Source organism: Oncorhynchus keta, chromosome 1, assembly GCF_023373465.1.
Source record: "Oncorhynchus keta strain PuntledgeMale-10-30-2019 chromosome 1, Oket_V2, whole genome shotgun sequence".
Lineage (NCBI taxonomy): Eukaryota > Metazoa > Chordata > Actinopteri > Salmoniformes > Salmonidae > Oncorhynchus > Oncorhynchus keta.
In genome coordinates, this window is record NC_068421.1 from 94,658,768 (window position 1) to 94,681,292 (window position 22,525).

A 22,525-nucleotide genomic window follows, 5' to 3' on the forward strand; every position below is an offset into this window, starting at 1 on the left:
CCTAAACCAGCTCCGTATAGCCATACATCCTATATCCTGTCTCCTAAACCAGCTCCGTATAGCCATACATCCTATATCCTGTCCCCTAAACCAGCTCCGTATAGCCATACAGCTTCCTATATCCTGTCCCCTAAACCAGCTCCGTATAGCCATACATCCTGTCTCCTAAACCAGCTCCGTATATACTGTCCCCTAAACCAGCTCCGTATAGCCATACATCATGTATCCTGTCCCCTAAACCAGCTCCGTATAGCCCTATATCCTGTCCCCTGAACCAGCTCCGTATAGCCATACATCCTATATCCTGTCCCCTAAACCAGCTCCGTATATCCTGTCCCCTGAACCAGCTCCGTATAGCCATACATCCTATATCCTGTCCCCTAAACCAGCTCCGTATAGCCATACATCCTATATCCTGTCCCCTAAACCAGCTCCGTATATCCTGTTCCCTAAACCAGCTCCGTATAGCCATACATCCTATATCCTGTCCCCTAAACCAGCTCCGTATAGCCATACATCCTATATCCTGTTCCCTAAACCAGCTCCGTATAGCCATACATCCTATATCCTGTTCCCTAAACCAGCTCCGTATAGCCATACATCCTATATCCTGTCCATGCAGTTCAATAAGGCTCTCCCCCCTCGTTCACCTTTCCAGTCATCTCTGTTATAGCCTCTGCCTCAGCAACGCAGTGCAACAAGGCAGTATAATACTAGACCTAGAGGGAGATGGGTTTTATCCTTAGAAACTCTCCGATTCTCCAGTTACCTCTCCATGGGGTTTATTCAAGACTATTATAGTGAACCGTGTGCTGCTGCTGCCTCAGTGACCAGCAGCCATTAGCTGTCCTGGTACTTAGTACTTGGTACTTGCCTTCTTCTGCTTGGGTGGGCCTGGACCTGAGGCATCTCAGAAAAGCTTTTAAAAGGCACAGGGATGAGAGGAGAGCTTTCAGACAGAGAGATGAGCTTAGACTAAGAGAGTGACTGAGACCAGCTTGGGTCAGAAGCATTGCTATTTAGGACTCCATTAGACTTGGACAGTATCCAGATTGTCATACCTTCATACAGACCTCGTGCCATACCGGGATATTTGATAATACCGACACTGAACACGAGGCGCTATTTTCAAACCCCAACTGTGCCTATTGTAATCTGAATGTTAGCAATGCTAACAAGTAAATGTAAAATCCCATAGAGAATGCTAACGAGTGCATTGTGATTTTTGTTGTTTTTGACTCTGATCTGAAGTATTTGCAGGACAGATATCCCAACTCAAAAATGCTACTCCTAGTTTGCTGCACAAATCAAATATTATACAGAAAGGCTCTTGATCCAGGAAGGGATTCTCTGCTGTTACCAAGCCAACCTTGATTTTGGAAGAACCTTAGCTATATCGCTAACTAGCTACTAAATTAGCAAACCAAATGCACAACTGCAGTGCGTTTTTGTGGACAGTTAACTTAATAGTTATAAGATATCTAGCTGGTAAACATTTTAGTTGTGAATTCCGTACTGTAACTAGATCACCTGGCACGTGCTGCACAACAATGAGAGACTCACACGGCTCCGGTCTCTCGTCGTTGCGTACTTGTAAACAAACATCACGTGACTGGGGAGTACTGGTAAGCTTCATAATGAAACACTGTGGCAGGTGAGATGAAGAACGCCATCTTTATCTTCTAACGTGTTGCACGAGTTGACTGCAGGTATGTGGACACCTGCTCGTTGAACATCTCATCCCAAAATCATGGGCATTAATATGGAGTTGGTCCCCCCTTTGCTGCTATAACAGCCTCCACTCTCCTGGGAAGGCTTTCCACTAGATGTTGGAACATTGCTGCTATAACAGCCTCCACTCTTCTGGGAAGGCTTTCCACTAGATGTTGGAACATTGCTGCTATAACAGCCTCCACTCTTCTGGGAAGGCTTTCCACTAGATGTTGGAACATTGCTGCTATAACAGCCTCCACTCTTCTGGGAAGGCTTTCCACTAGATGTTGGAACATTGCTGCTATAACAGCTTCTGGGAAGGCTTTCCACTCTTCTGGGAAGGCTTTCCACTAGATGTTGGAACATTGCTGCTATAACAGCCTCCACTCTTCTGGGAAGGCTTTCCACTAGATGTTGGAACATTTGCTATAAACATTGGGAAGGCTTTCCACTAGATGTTGGAACATTGCTGCGGGGACTTGCTTCCATTTAGCCACAAAAGCATTAGTGAGGTCGGGCACTGATGTTGGGGGATTAAACCTGGCTTGCAGTCGGCGTGCATGGGACATTGTCATGCTGAAACAGGAAAGGGCCCCAAACTGTTGTCACAAGGTTGGATGCACAGAATTGTCTAGAATCTCATTGTTTACTGTAGCATTAAGATTTCCCTTCACTGAAAAACAGCCCCATACCATTAATCCTGCTCCACCAAACTTTACAGTTGGGACAATGCATTCGGGCAGGTAGCGTTCTCCTGTCATCTGCCAAACCCACATTTCATCTGTTCGGACTGCCAGATTGTGTAACGTGATTTACATATACCTATGTTGGGGTGTGCTGTCTCTCTCTCTCTCTCTCTCTCTCTCTCTCTCTCTCTCTCTCTCTCTCTCTGACCTCTATCCCTCTCTCTCCTCCAGATGGAGTGTCCATTCCTACCACCTCTACCAGGGTGTTCTATATCAGTGTTGGGGTGTGCTGTCTCTCTCTCTCTGACCTCTATCCCTCTCTCTCCTCCAGATGGAGTGTCCATTCCTACCACCTCTACCAGGGTGTTCTATATCAGTGTTGGGGTGTGCTGTCTCTCTCTCTCTCTCTCTCTCTCTCTCTCTCTCTCTCTCTCTCTCTCTCTCTCTCTCTCTCTGACCTCTATCCCTCTCTCTCCTCCAGATGGAGTGTCCATTCCTACCACCTCTACCAGGGTGTTCTATATCAGTGTTGGGGTGTGCTGTCTCTCTCTCTCTCTCTCTGACCTCTATCCCTCTCTCTCCTCCAGATGGAGTGTCCATTCCTACCACCTCTACCAGGGTGTTCTATATCAGTGTTGGGGTGTGCTGTGCTGTCATCTTCCTGGTGGCCATTGTCTTGGCTGTTATGCATCTACACAGCATGAAGAGAGTAGAACTGGATAACAGGTCAGTACCTGGGGGGCCTCTGAGGATCAGTGATGTTGTATTGAAGTCTCACACAGTGTGTTGTCCCTTTTAGACTGGGTACCCCCTATTCATCCGGTGTTCCCCTAACCTTCTCACTTCAACTGATCTCCATCTACAGTGCCCTCTGTAATTATTGGGGATTTTTGAAAATGTTTTATCTTGGCTTTATATTTCAAGCTTTTGGATTTGAAGTATATAATATAATATATATATTTTATATATATACATATTTATATTTATAGATGTATATTTGTGAATTTGTCCTACAACTTTAGGGGAGCAAAAGTATTGGGAAAAATGCACATATGTGTATTAAAGTAATACAAAGTCAAGTATTTTCTTTCCCCCATACTCTTCAAAATTAATGTGGACACTTCCCTGATTTGTGAATGATAATTGAGAAAGTTAGAGGCACAAATATCCTACCCCCCAAAAAAAAATGTTAACCTCTCGTTATGGTAATGGTGAAAGGTTAGCATTTCTTGGGGGTTTATTATATTTGTGCATCTAACTTTATGACTCATTATTCACGATTCCCTCATTATCCATAATCATGGCTTTATATTTCAAACTTTTGGATTTGAAGTATATAATATATATATATATTATTAATGATCCTTCCGCAGGTTCACCTACTGAAACCTTGTTACGACTTTTACTTCCTCTAGATAGTCAAGTTTGATCGTCTTCTCGATCAAATATATATATATATGGTAGCATCCAGACTAATGTAGAAGAGTTATTATTTTCAATAAAAGTGACTCCAGAATGACACTAGATTTATTTACCATTGATTTCTGTTGGGCACAAAATAATCTGAAACCCAAAACATACCAGCAAATGTGTCGAGTCACAAGAGACCAAATACTTCACCTCTTACTACACACGTGAATTTGTCCCAGTTCTTTTGCTCCCCCCAACATTTGGTGACTATTGTACAAACCGTGCTGTAATTTCAGTACCGTTCACCTGATATGAATGAAAATACCCTCGAATTAAAGCTGACAAGGCACTGTCCTGGTAATTACTGGGGGGGGGGCACCGTCCCGGTAATTATTGGGGGGCACTGTCCCGGTAATTATTGGGGGCACTGTCCTGGTAATTACTGGGGGGTGGGCACTGTCCCGGTAATTATTGGGGGCACCGTCCCGGTAATTACTGGGGGTGCACTGTCCCGGTAATTACTGGGGGGTGGGCACTGTCCCGGTAATTACTGGGGGGTGGGCACTGTCCCGGTAATTACTGGGGGTGGGCACTGTCCCGGTAATTACTGGGGGGTGGGCACTGTCCCGGTACTTACTGGGGGGGGGGCACTGTCCCGGTAATTACTGGGGGGGGGGGCACTGTCCCTGTACTTACTGGGGGGGGCACTGTCCCGGTAATTACTGGGGGTGGCTGATAGTGTCTCTCTGTGTGTCTCTCTCTCTCTCTCTCTGTCTCCAGAACACATTCTCACATGCTCTCACAGCCAACTAGGAATCTATCTAATGCAATATGAGAAATTGAGTTGCTTTAATGCTGTTTATCAGGGTTGGTTTGATTGAATCATTCTGCTGTTGGTGAGATGTGAACGGACAGACCCTCCTTTTATTGTAAATAGGAAGATCCTTAAGAGGATTTCTTTGTGACTGGCTGTACAACAGTGATGGGTTCACTATCTGTTAAAAGTCTGTCTGGTTTGAGGCCTAGCAGGACAGAACAGGCTCCTTCAGGACGATGTCATAGGGTACCTGGCCAGGTGGCCAATGGGAGTGCCCGAAAATGACTTGATAATGATGTTAGAGAATTGTGTTGTGAAGTTAGCGTCTTCCTCGTACCTCCTTCCTCACATTCATCATGAGTTCATGTTCTCATCCCTCTCCCCTCCTCTGTGTTCCAGTGTTTCAGACAGTGGCAGTTCCCAGGGCCTGTCCCAGCCGTCTACCCAGACCACCCAGTACCTGAGGGCTGACACACCCAACAACGCCAGTGCTGTCACCAGTAAGACACACACACACACACACACACACACACACACACACACACACACACACACACACACACACACACACACACACACACACACACACACACAGACAGAAACAGTAAGACACTTCCTAGACCGCCCATCTAAATAACCTATCCAAGAACATCTTATCGTATTCAACTTGCAAGGTGCTGTAACTAACCGGTTCTGACAATGTCCTGATCCAGCCAATAGTTTAGAGTTAGTCCCCATTGTCTGTTTGCTGTGTGACTTTCTTAAAGTCCTGTCTCTTTTCACTCTTAGCCCCATTACCAAAGTAATGCACGTAATTTTCTTATGCTGACAGTCACAAACACTCTCTTTTACGTTTAAAGATAGGATCTGTGTCTATTTGTTGGATGGATACACACCCACCTTCTGATGCCAGCACCATGATGAGATTAGAACCATGGAACCATGGAGTTAGAATACTAGAATGGAACCTTCTTATTGGTGAGAACAGTCAGCCATTTTGGTCAGGGAGTTGGTCAACCATGGTTTGCCAGTGCTGTGATAAGATATGGTGTAAAACAATGAATTTGAAGAATGCATTTGTACGTTTGTTAGCTAGTTTAGCCAGCCAGTTTTAGAGGAGTTATTTAATAAACTTTTTTTTACTCCAAATTAACTGCCAATATGCCAACATTGCATTCATCAATGCAGTCAGTCTCCAGCCAGACATTGGCTGACATCAGTTGACGATAGGACTTTAACAATTTGTAAAAGCAACACGTACTGATATTGATCTTTTTTTTTTTTTACATTTATGATCTGTTTACAAATATTATAGAGGCTATTTATACAGAACATTTGTATAAAATCCATAGGAATTGTATTTATAATTTCTAAGACAATATTTTAGGTTACAATTCCTGATATGTCACAGGATTATGCCTCTACTGCCATTCATTCCAATTAGACTGGTTTGGATTTCTCCCTGACCAATATGGCTGACATTATCTTGGTCCTTCTGTGGCTCAGTTGGTAGAGCATGGCGCTTGTAACGCCAGGGTAGTGGGTTCGATTCCCGGGACCACCCATACGTAGAATGTATGCACACATGACTGTAAGTCGCTTTGGATAAAAGCGTCAGCTAAATGGCATATATTATCTTGCCTGGCGACCGATCCACATCGCTCTGGCCAACTGACGTTTCTTCTCCACAATGAGTCTAGATTTGCTTCCCTCCCTGACGCTTTCTAGAGCTAGCCGCCCGAGCAAACTGAGCAATCGGGGAAGAAGGGCCTTGGTCAGGAAGGTGACCAAGAAACCTGATGGCCACTCTGACAGAGCTTCAGATTTCCTCTGTTTAGATCAAATCAAATGTTATTTGTCACATGCGCTGAACGCAACCTTACCGTGAAATGCTTACTTACAACTAGAGGTCGACCGACTATGATTATTCAACACACAATTTATGCTTGATCTGAAAATGAGTTTGAAGGGTCCTTATGGAGTAGCCTCTGGAGGCATGCAGAGGTCAGATTGAGTTGGTACCGCATTGCCGTGCACCTCCCAAATGTTGTAACTGTGTGGATTGCTCCGTATAGCTCTTCATTGACATGATTTAGGTGACGGTAGGTTGCGGCGGGATGTCCTGTATAAACACAAATGACCAATACGGAAGTCTGATTCATCATGCATTTTACTCAGTGGTGTTTACATGAATCTGTGTAAGAGGATGTACACTGTGGCCATCTAGTGGCTGTGTCCTCCTACTGCAGGGTGTCGGGGCTGTGTCCTCCTCCTACTGCAGGGTGTCGGGGCTGTGTCCTCCTCCTACTGCAGGGTGTTGGGGCTGTGTCCTCCTCCTACTGCAGGGTGTTGATGCTGTGTCCTCCTCCTACTGCAGGGTGTTGATGCTGTGTCCTCCTCCTACTGCAGGGTGATGGGGCTGTGTCCTCCTACTGCAGGGTGTTGGGGCTGTGTCCTCCTCCTACTGCAGGGTGTTGGGGCTGTGTCCTCCTCCTACTGCAGGGTGATGGGACTGTGTCCTCCTCCTACTGCAGGGTGTTGGGGCTGTGTCCTCCTCCTACTGCAGGGTGTCGGGGTTGTGTCCTACTGCAGGATGTTGATGCTGTGTCCTCCTCCTACTGCAGGGTGATGGGGCTGTGTCCTCCTCCTACTGCAGGGTGTTGGGGCTGTGTCCTCCTCCTACTGCAGGGTGTTGGGGCTGTGTCCTCCTCCTACTGCAGGGTGTTGGGGCTGTGTCCTCCTCCTACTGCAGGGTGTTGGGGCTGTGTCCTCCTACTGCAGGGTGTTGGGGCTGTGTCCTCCTCCTACTGCAGGGTGTTGGGGCTGTGTCCTCCTCCTACTGCAGGGTGTTGGGGCTGTGTCCTCCTCCTACTGCAGGGTGTTGGGGCTGTGTCCTCCTTCTACTGCAGGGTGTTGGGGCTGTGTCCTCCTCCTACTGCAGGTTGTTGGGGCTGTGTCCTCCTCCTACTGCAGGTTGTTGGGGCTGTGTCCTCCTCCTACTGCAGGGTGTTGGGGCTGTGTCCTCCTCCTACTGCAGGGTGTTGGGGCTGTGTCCTCCTCCTACTGCAGGGTGTTGGGGCTGTGTCCTCCTCCTACTGCAGGGTGTTGGGGCTGTGTCCTCCTCCTACTGCAGGGTGTTGGGGCTGTGTCCTCCTCCTACTGCAGGGTGTTGGGGCTGTGTCCTCCTCCTACTGCAGGGTGTTGGGGCTGTGTCCTCCTCCTACTGCAGGGTGTTGGGGCTGTGTCCTCCTCCTACTGCAGGTTGTTGGGGCTGTGTCCTCCTCCTACTGCAGGTTGTTGGGGCTGTGTCCTCCTCCTACTGCAGGTTGTCGGGGCTGTGTCCTCCTCCTACTGCAGGGTGTCGGGGCTGTGTCCTCCTCCTACTGCAGGGTGTCGGGGCTGTGTCCTCCTACTGCAGGGTGTCGGGGCTGTGTCCTCCTACTGCAGGGTGTCGGGGCTGTGTCCTCCTACTGCAGGGTGTCGGGGCTATGTCCTCCTACTGCAGGGTGTCGGGGCTGTGTCCTCCTACTGCAGGGTGTCGGGGCTGTGTCCTCCTCCTACTGCAGGGTGTCGGGGCTGTGTCCTCCTCCTACTGCAGGTTGTCGGGGCTGTGTCCTACTGCAGGGTGTTGGGGTTGTGTCCTACTGCAGGGTGTCGGGGCTGTGTCCTCCTCCTACTGCAGGTTGTTGGGGCTGTGTCCTCCTCCTACTGCAGGTTGTTGGGGCTGTGTCCTCCTCCTACTGCAGGGTGATGGGGCTGTGTCCTCCTCCTACTGCAGGGTGATGGGGCTGTGTCCTCCTCCTACTGCAGGGTGTTGGGGCTGTGTCCTCCTCCTACTGCAGGGTGTTGGGGCTGTGTCCTCCTCCTACTGCAGGGTGTTGGGGCTGTGTCCTCCTCCCCCTGCAGGGTGATGGGGCTGTGTCCTCCTCCTACTGCAGGCTGTTGGGGCTGTGTCCTCCTCCTACTGCAGGGTGTTGGGGCTGTGTCCTCCTACTGCAGGGTGTTGGGGCTGTGTCCTCCTACTGCAGGGTGATGGGGCTGTGTCCTCCTACTGCAGGGTGATGGGGCTGTGTCCTCCTACTGCAGGGTGATGGGGCTGTGTCCTCCTCCTACTGCAGGGTGATGGGGCTGTGTCCTCCTCCTACTGCAGGGTGTTGGGGCTGTGTCCTCCTCCTACTGCAGGGTGTTGGGGCTGTGTCCTCCTCCTACTGCAGGGTGATGGGGCTGTGTCCTCCTCCTACTGCAGGGTGATGGGGCTGTGTCCTCCTCCTACTGCAGGGTGTCGGGGCTGTGTCCTCTTCCTACTGCAGGGTGATGGGGCTGTGTCCTCCTCCTACTGCAGGGTGATGGGGCTGTGTCCTCCTACTGCAGGGTGATGGGGCTGTGTCCTCCTCCTACTGCAGGGTGATGGGGCTGTGTCCTCCTCCTACTGCAGGGTGATGGGGCTGTGTCCTCCTCCTACTGCAGGGTGATGGGGCTGTGTCCTCCTCCTACTGCAGGGTGATGGGGCTGTGTCCTCCTCCTACTGCAGGATGATGGGGCTGTGTCCTCCTCCTACTGCAGGGTGATGGGGCTGTGTCCTCCTTCTACTGCGGGTGTGATGGGGCTGTGTCCTCCTACTGCAGGGTGATGGGGCTGTGTCCTCCTACTACTGCAGGGTGATGGGGCTGTGTCCTCCTACTACTGCAGGGTGATGGGGCTGTGTCCTCCTACTACTGCAGGGTGATGGGGCTGTGTCCTCCTACTGCAGGGTGATGGGGCTGTGTCCTCCTCCTACTGCCTTATATAACGGGATAAATAATATGTACATAAAGATATATGAATGAGTGATAGTACAGAACGGCATAGGCAAGATGCAGTAGATGGTATAGAGTACAGTATATACATATGAGATGAGTAATGTAGGGTATGTAAACATTATATAAAGTGGCATTGTTTAAAGTGACTCGTGATACATTTTTTACATCAATTCCCATTATTAAAGTGGCTGGAGTTGAGTCAGTGTGTTGGCAGCAGCCACTCAATGTTAGTGGTGGCTGTTTAACAGTCTGATGGCCTTGAGATAGAAGCTGTTTTTCAGTCTCTCGGTCCCAGCTTTGATGCACCTGTACTGACCTCGCCTTCTGGATGATAGCGGGGTGAACAGGAAGTGGCTCGGGTGGTTGTTGTCCTTAATGATCTTTATGGCCTTCCTGTGACATCGTGTGGTGTAGGTGTCCTGGAGGACAGGTAGTCTTTATGGCCTTCCTGTAACATCGTGTGGTGTAGGTGTCCTGGAGGACAGGTAGTCTTTATGGCCTTCCTGTAACATCGTGTGGTGTAGGTGTCCTGGAGGACAGGTAGTCTTTATGGCCTTCCTGTAACATCGTGTGGTGTAGGTGTCCTGGAGGACAGGTAGTCTTTATGGCCTTCCTGTAACATCGTGTGGTGTAGGTGTCCTGGAGGACAGGTAGTCTTAATGGCCTTCCTGTAACATCGTGTGGTGTAGGTGTCCTGGAGGACAGGTAGTCTTTATGGCCTTCCTGTAACATTGTGTGGTGTAGGTGTCCTGGAGGACAGGTAGTCTTTATGGCCTTCCTGTAACATCGTGTGGTGTAGGTGTCCTGGAGGACAGGTAGTCTTAATGGCCTTCCTGTAACATTGTGTGGTGTAGGTGTCCTGGAGGACAGGTAGTCTTTATGGCCTTCCTGTAACATTGTGTGGTGTAGGTGTCCTGGAGGACAGGTAGTCTTTATGGCCTTCCTGTAACATCGTGTGGTGTAGGTGTCCTGGAGGGCAGGTAGTCTTAATGGCCTTCCTGTAACATTGTGTGGTGTAGGTGTCCTGGAGGACAGGTAGTCTTTATGGCCTTCCTGTAACATTGTGTGGTGTAGGTGTCCTGGAGGACAGGTAGTCTTTATGGCCTTCCTGTAACATCGTGTGGTGTAGGTGTCCTGGAGGGCAGGTAGTCTTAATGGCCTTCCTGTAACATTGTGTGGTGTAGGTGTCCTGGAGGACAGGTAGTCTTTATGGCCTTCCTGTAACATCGTGTGGTGTAGGTGTCCTGGAGGACAGGTAGTCTTTATGGCCTTCCTGTAACATCGTGTGGTGTAGGTGTCCTGGAGGACAGGTAGTCTTTATGGCCTTCCTGTGACATCGTGTGGTGTAGGTGTCCTGGAGGACAGGTAGTCTTTATGGCCTTCCTGTAACATCGTGTGGTGTAGGTGTCCTGGAGGACAGGTAGTCTTAATGGCCTTCCTGTAACATCGTGTGGTGTAGGTGTCCTGGAGGACAGGTAGTCTTTATGGCCTTCCTGTGACATCGTGTGGTGTAGGTGTCCTGGAGGACAGGTAGTCTTTATGGCCTTCCTGTAACATCGTGTGGTGTAGGTGTCCTGGAGGACAGGTAGTCTTTATGGCCTTCCTGTAACATCGTGTGGTGTAGGTGTCCTGGAGGACAGGTAGTCTTTATGGCCTTCCTGTAACATCGTGTGGTGTAGGTGTCCTGGAGGACAGGTAGATTGGTGATGTGTTGTACCCTCTTGAGAGCCTTGTGGTTGTGGTGCAGTTTCTGATTCTTCTCGACAGAAGTGTTTTTGGTGACCAGCCGAATTTCTTCAGCCTCCTGAGGGTTGAGAGGCGACTGCGTCTTTACGATGCCTGTCCTGGGTGGACATCAGTTTCTCCGTGATGTGTTCTGGAGGAACTTAAAACTTATTTATGGCCTCTCCACTACTGTCCCATCGATGTGGATAGGGGGTGTTCCCTCTGCTGTTTCTGAAGTCCACAATCATCTCCTTAGTTTTGTTGCCATTGAGTGTGAGGTTATTTTCCTGACACAGGTAGTCTTCATGGCCTCCTCCCTGTAGGCCGTCTCGTCGTTGTTGGTAATCAAGCCTATCACTGTAGTGTCGTCTGCAAACTTGATGATTGAGTTGGAGGCGTGCGTGGCCACGCAGTCGTGGGTGAACAGGGAGTGCAGGGGAGGGCTCAGAACGCACCCTTGTGGGGCCCCAGTGTTGAGGACCCTCACCACCTTAATGACGAGTTTGGAGGGTACTATGGTGTTAAATGCTGAGCTGTAGTCGATGAACAGCATTCTCACATAGGTATTCCTCTTGTCCAGATGGGTTAGGGCAGTCTGGTTGCGATTGCATCGTTTGTGGACCTATTGGGTCAGTAAGCAAATTGGAGTGGGTCTAGGGTGTCAGGTAGGGTGGAGGTGATATGGTCCTTGACTAGTCTCTCAAAGCACTTCATGAAGCATTATTCCTCCTCCTACTGCAGGTGGCTGTGTCCTCTAACCTGCTTTGATGTGTTTAATGGTAACATCCCACACCTGTCATTTACCCAACCCTTAATCACCTCTGTCACTCTCTTCCCCCCCCTGTCCTTTCATCATCAGACCATCACCCTGGCACTGCACCCGTTCTCCAGCTTGCTGCAGCCACCTTCCCAAACCCTGAAGCCCCCGTCCATGAAACCAGAAGTAAGTTCAGTCACATGTAGTCTGGTCTTACCGTGGGCCCATCCCTACTGCACTAGTCCAGTCTTACCGTGGGCCCATCCCTACTGCACTAGTCCAGTCTTACCGTGGGCCCATCCCTACTGCACTAGTCCAGTCTTACCGTGGGCCCATCCCTACTGCACTAGTCCAGTCTTACCGTGGGCCCATCCCCACTGCACTAGTCCAGTCTTACCGTGGGCCCATCCCTACTGCACTAGTCCATACCGGGGTGTTCCCTCCCTACTGCACTGTCCAGTCTTGAAGTGGGCCCATCAATCATCTGCCTAGTCCAGTTTAGTGGGCCATCCCCACTGCACTAGTCCAGTATTTTCCTGGACACCACACTGCACTAGCCAGTCTTACCTGGGCCCATCCCCCTGCACTAGTCCAGTCTTACCGTGGGCCCATTGTACTGCAAGTCAAGCCTATCACTGTCCAGTGGGCCCATCCCCTACTGCACTAGTCCAGTTGAGTTGGCCCATCCCTACTGCACTAGCGTACCGTGGCCCATCCCACTGCACAGTCAGTGGGTGAACAGGGAGTGCAGGGGAGGGCACTAGAACGCACCCTTGTGGGGCCCCAGTGCACTAGTCCATCCCTACTGCACTAGTCCAGTTTCTACTGCACTAGTCCAGTCTTACCGTGGGCACTATGGTCCAGTCTTATCCCTACTGCACTAGTCCAGTCTTACCGTAGGCTCATTCCTACTTGTCCAGATGGGTTACTGCACTAGTCCAGTCTTGGTGGGCCATCCCTACTGCATCAGTCTTGTGCCCATCCCTACTGCACTAGTCCAGTCTGGAGTGGGTCCCTACTGGGTAGTCCAGTCTTACCGTGGGCCATCCCTACTGCACTAGTCCAGTCTCAAAGCACATCCCTATGCAAGTCCAGTCTTACCGTGGGCCCATCCCTACTGCAGGTGGCTGTGTCCAGTCTAACCTGCATTTGACTGTCCAGTCTTAATGGGCCCATCCCACACCTGTCATTTACCCATCCCCACTGCCTAGGCCCATACTCACCTACCGTGGGCCCTGTCAGTCTTACCGTCCCTTCCCCCTGTCCTAGTCCAGTCTTATGGGCCCATCCCCACTGCACTAGTCCAGTCTTACCGTGGGCCATCCCCACTGCACTAGTCCAGTCTTACCGTGGGCCCATCTGCACTGCACTTCCAGTCTCACCGTGGGAAGCCCCTAGTCCAGTCTCATGGGAAACCAGAAGTAAGTCCAGTCTTGTGGGTCTGGTCTTACCGTGGGCCCATCCCTACTGCACTAGTCCAGTCTTACCGTGGGCCCATCCCTACTGCACTAGTCCAGTCTTACCGTGGGCCCATCCCTACTGCACTAGTCCAGTCTTACCGTGGGCCCATCCCTACTGCACTAGTCCAGTCTTACCGTGGGGCCCATCCCCTAGTCCAGTCTTACTAGTCCAGTCATCCCACTGCACTAGTCCAGTCTTACCGTGGGCCCATCCCTACTACTGCACTAGTCCAGTCTTACCGTGGCCCATCCCTACTGCACTAGTCCAGTCTTACCGTGGGCCCATCCCCACTGCACTAGTCCAGTCTTACCGTGGGCCCATCCCTACTGCACTAGTCCAGTCTTACCGTGGGCCCATCCCTACTGCACTAGTCCAGTCTTACCGTGGGCCCATCCCTACTGCACTAGTCCAGTCTTACAGTGGGCCCATCCCTACTGCACTAGTCCAGTCTTACCGTGGGCCCATCCCCACTGCACTAGTCCAGTCTTACCGTGGGCCCATCCCACTGCACTAGTCCAGTCTTACCGTGGGCCCATCCCTACTGCACTAGTCCAGTCTTACCGTGGGCCCATCCCCACTGCACTAGTCCAGTCTTACCGTGGGCCCATCCCCACTGCACTAGTCCAGTCTTACCGTGGGCCCATCCCTACTGCACTAGTCCAGTCTTACCGTGGGCCCATCCCTACTGCACTAGTCCAGTGGGCCCATTACTGCACTAGTCCAGTCTAACCGTGGGCCCATCCCCAGTCCAGTCTGCACTAGTCCAGTCTTACCGTGGGCCCATCCCCACTGCACTAGTCCAGTCTTACCGTGGGCCCATCCCTACTGCACTAGTCCAGTCTTACCGTGGGCCCATCCCCACTGCACTAGTCCAGTCTTACCGTGGGCCCATCCCTACTGCACTAGTCCAGTCTTACCTGGCCCATCCCCACTGCACTAGGCCATCCCTACTGCACTAGTCCAGTCTTACCGTGGGCCCATCCCCACTGCACTAGTCCAGTCTTACCGTGGGCTCATCCCACTGCACCCAGTCTTACCGTGGGCCCATCCCCACTGCACTAGTCCAGTCTTACCGTGGGCCCATCCCCACTGCACTAGTCCAGTCTTACCGTGGGCCCATCCCTACTGCACTAGTCCAGTCTTACCGTGGGCTCATCCCTACTGCACTAGGCTCCCTGTGTTTTGCACAGTCATGTCACATGACCTGGACTTTCCGTTTTATTTAAAGCTTTTTCATCAAACTCTCCCCTTTTTTTAAATGTTGTTTTATGACAGATGGTCCAGCACCATCCTCAAACACAATTACTTGTATTTTTTGGTGTAATTTTCTGGAGAAGGCTTAAAAATACAGGATCAAATCTGTCATGTGACATTTTTATTGTTCACCGAAACACAGAGGCCCTATTCATAACTTCTACTGACGGATTCATTCATCCTCATGTTTATTATCCCTGTTTGTTTTAATCATCTATAGTGTTTAGCTAATCCCTCCATATTGCAGGAGTTGGCTTCAGTCCTCTTAAAGTGCAACAATACTCCTTCCAGTAAAATGAATTTCATTGAATCAGTACTCTCATTGGCCAAGTTGCAGTGCCTTTCCTCACAGTGAGATCTACTGTGGCACCATTATCCTATAATCTGGTAACGGACAGTTAAGGACAATGACCGTCAAATAAATGTCTACTTTGTCATAATCGTCATATTACATTTATTTGAAGAGGGTATGTAACTTTTTTTTTTTTAAGTGCATATATAGTTGACCTAATATCAGTTTCAAATGTTTACATAAACCATTTTGTTTTTGAGTTTGTTGATACCAGAGCTGTGTTGTATTTGTTAGGCCGTAGAGCCAACGGTTGTTACCAGAGCTGTGTTGTATTGGTTAGGCCGTAGAGCCAACGGTTGTCACCAGAGCTGTGTTGTATTGGTTAGGCCGTAGAGCCAACGGTTGGAGCCAGGGCTGTGTTGTATTGGTTAGGCCATAGAGCCAACGGTTGGAGCCAGGGCTGTGTTGTATTGGTTAGGCCGTAGAGCCAACGGTTGTCACCAGAGCTGTGTTGTATTGGTTAGGCCGTAGAGCCAACGGTTGGAGCCAGGGCTGTGTTGTATTTGTTAGGCCGTAGAGCCAACGGTTGGAGCCAGGGATGTGTTGTATTGGTTAGGCCGTAGAGCCAACGGTTGTCACCAGAGCTGTGTTGTATTGGTTAGGCCGTAGAGCCAACGGTTGGAGCCAGGGCTGTGTTGTATTGGTTAGGCCATAGAGCCAACGGTTGGAGCCAGGGCTGTGTTGTATTGGTTAGGCCATAGAGCCAACGGTATGTTACCAGGGCAGTGTTGTATTCTTTAGGCCGTAGAGCCAACGGTTTGTTACCAGGGCAGTGTTGTATTCGGTAGGCCGTAGAGCCAACTGTTGTCACCAGAGCTGTGTTGTATTCTTTAGGCCGTAGAGCCAACGGTATGTTACCAGGGCAGTGTTGTATTCGTTAGGCCGTAGAGCCAACGGTTTGTTAGCCAGGGCTGTGTTGTATTGGTTAGGCCATAGAGCCAACGGTATGTTACCAGGGCAGTGTTGTATTCTTTAGGCCGTAGAGCCAACGGTTTGTTACCAGGGCAGTGTTGTATTCGGTAGGCCGTAGAGCCAACGGTTGTCACCAGAGCTGTGTTGTATTGGTTAGGCCGTAGAGCCAACGGTTGTCACCAGAACTGTGTTGTATTCTTTAGGCCGTAGAGCCAACGGTTTGTTACCAGAGCTGTGTTGTATTGGTTAGGCCGTAGAGCCAACGGTTGTCACCAGAGCTGTGTTGTATTGGTTAGGCCGTAGAGCCAACGGTTTGTTACCAGGGCTGTGTTGTATTCGGTAGGCCGTAGAGCCAACGGTTGATACCAGAGCTGTGTTGTATTCGTTAGGCCGTAGAGCCAACGGTTGATACCAGAGCTGTGTTGTATTCTTTAGGCCGTAGAGCCAACGGTTGTCACCAGAGCTGTGTTGTATTCTTTAGGCCGTAGAGCCAACGGTTTGTTACCAGGGCTGTGTAGTATTCTTTAGGCCGTAGCCAAAGATGCAATACAAGCTCAAAACATGTTTCAATGAAAATGACAATCATGAAATCTGTGGTTATTTTCATGACAATGAATCGTCACAGATCTACTGATCAGACACGCACGGGTGGTTGATGTTTAACGTAGTTTGGTGCTGTTCTCAGTTTACCCACTAGGTGGCAGCAAACAGCTGTGACATCTCTCTGGTCTGAAGACTGGAAATACAAGGCAAATGTCTGCTCCCTGTAACAGATTTATCTCAGAAAATATGTCAAGATGGAAATGATGGTGTACTATAAAACCTAACATTTTATAGTTCATTACATTTTATAGTTCATTACATTTTATAGTTCATTACATTTTATAGTTCATTACATTTTATAGTTCATTACATTTTATAGTTCATTACATTTTATAGTTCATTACATTTTATAGTTCATTACATTTTATAGTTCATTACATTTTATAGTTCATTACATTTTATAGTTCATTACATTTTATAGTTCATTACATTTTATAGTTCATTACATTTTATAGTTCATTACATTTTATAGTTCATTACATTTTATAGTTCATTACATTTTATAGTTCATTACATTTTATAGTTCATTACATTTTATAGTTCATTACATTTTATAGTTCATTACATTTTATAGTTCATTACATTTTATAGTTCATTACATTTTATAGTTCATTACATTTTATAGTTCATTACATGTTGTAGTGACATTACATGTTGTAGTGACATTATACGTTGTAGTGACATTACGTTGTAGTTACATTACGTTGTAGTTACATTACGTTGTAGTTACATTACGTTGTAGTTACATTACGTTGTAGTTACATTACGTTATTGACGGTATTGTATTGTCTTGTTAGACGGTATTGTCTTGTTAGACGGTATTGTCTTGTTAGACGGTATTGTCCTGTTATGGTATTGTCCTGTTATGGTATTGTCCTGTTAGACGGTATTGTCCTGTTAGACGGTATTGTCCTGTTATGGTATTGTCCCGTTAGACGGTATTGTCCTGTTATGGTATTGTCCCGTTAGACGGTATTGTCCTGTTATGGTATTGTCCCGTTAGATAGTATTGTCCTGTTAGATAGTATTGTCCTGTTAGACGGTATTGTCCCGTTAGATAGTATTGTCCCGTTAGATAGTATTGTCCTGTTAGATAGTATTGTCCTGTTAGACGGTATTGTCCTGTTATGGTATTGTCCCGTTAGACGGTATTGTCCTGTTATGGTATTGTCCCGTTAGATAGTATTGTCCCGTTAGATAGTATTGTCCTGTTAGATAGTATTGTCCTGTTATGGTATTGTCCCGTTAGATAGTATTGTCCTGTTAGATAGTATTGTCCTGTTATGGTATTGTCCCGTTAGATAGTATTGTCCTGTTAGATAGTATTGTCCTGTTAGATAGTATTGTCCTGTTATGGTATTGTCCTGTTAGACGGTATTGTCCCGTTAGATAGTATTGTCCTGTTAGACGGTATTGTCCTGTTACGGTATTGTCCCGTTAGACGGTATTGTCCTGTTATGGTATTGTCCCGTTAGACGGTATTGTCCTGTTATGGTATTGTCCCGTTAGACGGTATTGTCCTGTTATGGTATTGTCCCGTTAGATAGTATTGTCCCGTTAGATAGTATTGTCCTGTTATGGTATTGTCCCGTTAGATAGTATTGTCCTGTTAGACGGTATTGTCCTGTTACGGTATTGTCCCGTTAGACGGTATTGTCCCGTTAGATAGTATTGTCCTGTTATGGTATTGTCCCGTTAGATAGTATTGTCTTGTTAGATAGTATTGTCCTGTTAGATAGTATTGTCCTGTTATGGTATTGTCCTGTTAGACGGTATTGTCCCGTTAGATAGTATTGTCCTGTTAGACGGTATTGTCCTGTTACGGTATTGTCCCGTTAGACGGTATTGTCCCGTTAGATAGTATTGTCCTGTTATGGTATTGTCTTGTTAGATAGTATTGTCCCGTTAGATAGTATTGTCCTGTTATGGTATTGTCCCGTTAGATAGTATTGTCCTGTTAGATAGTATTGTCCTGTTACGGTATTGTCCCGTTAGACGGTATTGTCCCGTTAGATAGTATTGTCCTGTTATGGTATTGTCCCGTTAGATAGTATTGTCCCGTTAGATAGTATTGTCCTGTTATGGTATTGTCCCGTTAGATAGTATTGTCCTGTTAGATAGTATTGTCCTGTTATGGTATTGTCCCGTTAGATAGTATTGTCCTGTTAGATAGTATTGTCCTGTTAGATAGTATTGTCCTGTTATGGTATTGTCCCGTTAGATAGTATTGTCCTGTTAGATAGTATTGTCCTGTTATGGTATTGTCCCGTTAGATAGTATTGTCCTGTTAGATAGTATTGTCCCGTTAGACGGTATTGTCCCGTTAGATAGTATTGTCCTGTTAGATAGTATTGTCCTGTTAGATAGTATTGTCCTGTTATGGTATTGTCCCGTTAGATAGTATTGTCCTGTTAGATAGTATTGTCCTGTTAGACGGTATTGTCCTGTTAGATAGTATTGTCCCGTTAGATAGTATTGTCCTGTTAGATAGTATTGTCCCGTTAGATAGTATTGTCCCGTTAGATAGTATTGTCCTGTTAGATAGTATTGTCCTGTTATGGTATTGTCCCGTTAGATAGTATTGTCCTGTTAGATAGTATTGTCCTGTTAGACGGTATTGTCCCGTTAGATAGTATTGTCCTGTTAGACGGTATTGTCCCGTTATGGTATTGTCCCGTTAGATAGTATTGTCCTGTTAGATAGTATTGTCCTGTTAGATAGTATTGTCCTGTTAGATAGTATTGTCCTGTTATGGTATTGTCCCGTTAGATAGTATTGTCCTGTTAGATAGTATTGTCCCGTTAGATAGTATTGTCCTGTTAGATAGTATTGTCCTGTTATGGTATTGTCCCGTTAGATAGTATTGTCCTGTTAGATAGTATTGTCCTGTTATGGTATTGTCCCGTTAGATAGTATTGTCCCGTTAGATAGTATTGTCCTGTTATGGTATTGTCCCGTTAGATAGTATTGTCCTGTTAGATAGTATTGTCCTGTTAGATAGTATTGTCCTGTTAGATAGTATTGTCCTGTTAGATAGTATTGTCCTGTTAGATAGTATTGTCCTGTTAGATAGTATTGTCCTGTTATGGTATTGTCCCGTTAGATAGTATTGTCCTGTTAGATAGTATTGTCCCGTTAGATAGTATTGTCCTGTTAGATAGTATTGTCCTGTTATGGTATTGTCCCGTTAGATAGTATTGTCCCGTTAGATAGTATTGTCCCGTTAGATAGTATTGTCCTGTTAGACGGTGTTGTCCTGTTTAAAAAAAAAAAAAAAAAGATTTTTATTTGTCACATGCTCCAAATACAACAGTGAAATGCTCACTTACAAGCCCTTTAACCAACAATGCAGTTTTAAAGAAAATATAGTTAAGAATATATTTACTAAATAAACTAAAGTAAAACAAATAACACACCAAAAGAACAATAATGAGGCTATATTCAAGTGGTACCTGTACTGAGTCAATGGGTACATGTTGGACAGGGGTAAAGTGACTATGCATGGGTAAACGGAGAGTAGCAGCAGTTTAAAAGCGGAGGGGGGGGGTGTCAATGTAAATAGTCGGGGTGGCCATTTGATTAGCTGTTCAGCAGTTTTATGGCTTGGGGTTAGAAGCTGTTAAGGATCCTTTTGGTTCTGGACTCGGAGCTCCGGTACGGCATGCCTTGCGGTATCAGAGAGGACAGTCTATGACTAGGGTGACTGGAGTCTTTGACAATTCTTTGGGCCTTCCTCTGACACCGCCTGGTACAAAGGTCCTGGATGGCAGGAAGCTTGGTCCCAGTGATGTACTGGGCTGTACGTATTAGCCTCTTTAGTGCCTTACGATCAGATGCCGAACAGTCGCATATCAGGCGGTGATGCAACCAGTCAGGAGGCTCTCGACGGTGCAGCTGTTTATCTCTTCAGTCTCCTGAGGGGGGGAAAGGCGTTGTCGTGTCCTCTTCACGACTTTCTTAGATAGTATTGTCCTGTTAGACATTATTGTCCTGTTAGACAGTATTGTCCTGTTAGACATTATTGTCCTGTTAGACAGTATTGTCCTGTTAGACAGTATTGTCCTGTTAGACAGTATTGTCCTGTTAGACAGTATTGTCCTGTTAGACAGTATTGTCCTGTTAGACAGTATTGTCCTGTTAGACAGTATTGTCCTGTTAGACAGTATTGTCCTGTTAGACAGTATTGTCCTGTTAGACAGTATTGTCCTGTTAGACATTATTGTCCTTTTAGACAGTATTGTCCTGTTAGACAGTATTGTCCTGTTAGACATTATTGTCCTGTTAGACAGTATTGTCCTGTTAGACATTATTGTCCTGTTAGACATTATTGTCCTGTTAGACAGTATTGTCCTGTTAGACAGTATTGTCCTGTTAGACAGTATTGTCCTGTTAGACATTATTGTCCTTTTAGACAGTATTGTCCTGTTAGACAGTATTGTCCTTTTAGACAGTATTGTCCTGTTAGACATTATTGTCCTGTTAGACAGTATTGTCCTGTTAGACAGTATTGTCCTGTTATAGTATTGTCCTGTTATAGTATTGTCCTGTTATAGTATTGTCCTGTTATAGTATTGTCCTGTTATAGTATTGTCCTGTTATAGTATTGTCCTGTTATAGTATTGTCCTGTTAGACATTATTGTCCTGTTAGACAGTATTGTCCTGTTAGACAGTATTGTCCTGTTAGACAGTATTGTCCTGTTAGACAGTATTGTCCTGTTAGACAGTATTGTCCTGTTAGACAGTATTGTCCTGTTAGACATTATTGTCCTTTTAGACAGTATTGTCCTGTTAGACAGTATTGTCCTGTTAGACAGTATTGTCCTTTTAGACAGTATTGTCCTGTTAGACAGTATTGTCCTGTTAGACAGTATTGTCCTGTTAGACATTATTGTCCTGTTAGACAGTATTGTCCTGTTAGACAGTATTGTCCTGTTATAGTATTGTCCTGTTATAGTATTGTCCTGTTATAGTATTGTCCTGTTAGACATTATTGTCCTGTTAGACAGTATTGTCCTGTTAGACATTATTGTCCTGTTAGACAGTATTGTCCTGTTAGACAGTATTGTCCTGTTAGACAGTATTGTCCTGTTAGACAGTATTGTCCTGTTAGACAGTATTGTCCTGTTAGACAGTATTGTCCTGTTAGACATTATTGTCCTGTTAGACATTATTGTCCTGTTAGACATTATTGTCCTGTTAGACAGTATTGTCCTGTTATAGTATTGTCCTGTTAGACATTATTGTCCTGTTATAGTATTGTCCTGTTAGACATTATTGTCCTGTTAGACAGTATTGTCCTGTTAGACAGTATTGTCCTGTTAGACATTATTGCCTTGTTATAGTATTGTCCTGTTATAGTATTGTCCTGTTATAGTATTGTCCTGCTATAGTATTGTCCTGCTATAGTATTGTCCTGCTATAGTATTGTCCTGTTATAGTATTGTCCTGTTATAGTATTGTCCTGTTATAGTATTGTCTTGCTACAGTATTGTCTTGCTAGACAGTATTGTCTTGCTAGACAGTATTGTCCCGTTATAGTATTGTCCCGTTATAGTATTGTCTTGTTAGACAGTATTGTCCCGTTATAGTATTGTCTTGTTAGACGGTATTGTCCCGTTATAGTATTGTCTTGTTAGACGGTATTGTCCCGTTATAGTATTGTCTTGTTAGACGGTATTGTCCCGTTATAGTATTGTCTTGTTAGACGGTATTGTCCCGTTATAGTATTGTCTTGTTAGACGGTATTGTCCCGTTAGACGGTATTGTCCCGTTAGACGGTATTGTCTTGTTAGACGGTATTGTCCCGTTAGACGGTATTGTCTTGTTAGACGGTATTGTCCCGTTAGACGGTATTGTGCCGTTTAAAAAAATATATTTTTTTTTATTTGTCACATGCTCCAAATACAACAGTGAAATGCTTACTTACAAGCCCTTTAACCAACAATGCAGTTTTAAAGAAAATATAGTTAAGAATATATTTACTAAATAAACTAAAGTAAAACAAATAACAACCCAAAATAACAATAATGAGGCTA

The 22,525-nt window shown here is 46.5% G+C and overlaps 1 protein-coding gene and 1 long non-coding RNA gene across 10 annotated transcripts in view; both read left to right on the forward strand.

The window, feature by feature from the left end:
• LOC118381460 (tyrosine-protein kinase RYK) overlaps positions 1–22,525 on the forward strand; it is a 257,241-nt gene that overhangs the window by 56,362 nt on the left and 178,354 nt on the right. For 3 of the 5 annotated variants that reach the window (XM_052467217.1, XM_052467221.1, XM_052467227.1), the window contains exons 6-8: positions 2,987–3,125; positions 5,026–5,126; positions 12,010–12,093. In XM_052467217.1, coding sequence (XP_052323177.1) covers positions 2,987–3,125; positions 5,026–5,126; positions 12,010–12,093 — 324 coding nt within the window. The remainder of the gene's footprint in view (positions 1–2,986; positions 3,126–5,025; positions 5,127–12,009; positions 12,094–22,525) is intronic. The other 2 variants (XM_052467237.1, XM_052467246.1) reach the window with 1 other exon arrangement.
• LOC127908607 (uncharacterized) lies at positions 9,841–11,147 on the forward strand. 5 transcript variants are annotated; one of them, XR_008067708.1, is made up of 4 exons: positions 9,841–10,059; positions 10,335–10,444; positions 10,775–10,884; positions 10,940–11,147. It is a non-coding gene; the product is annotated as an uncharacterized LOC127908607 (long non-coding RNA). The 5 variants fall into 5 exon arrangements; XR_008067709.1 differs by lacking the exon at positions 10,775–10,884 and adding an exon at positions 10,610–10,719 and having other exon boundaries at positions 10,335–10,389; XR_008067710.1 differs by lacking the exons at positions 10,335–10,444; positions 10,775–10,884 and adding exons at positions 10,500–10,554; positions 10,610–10,719.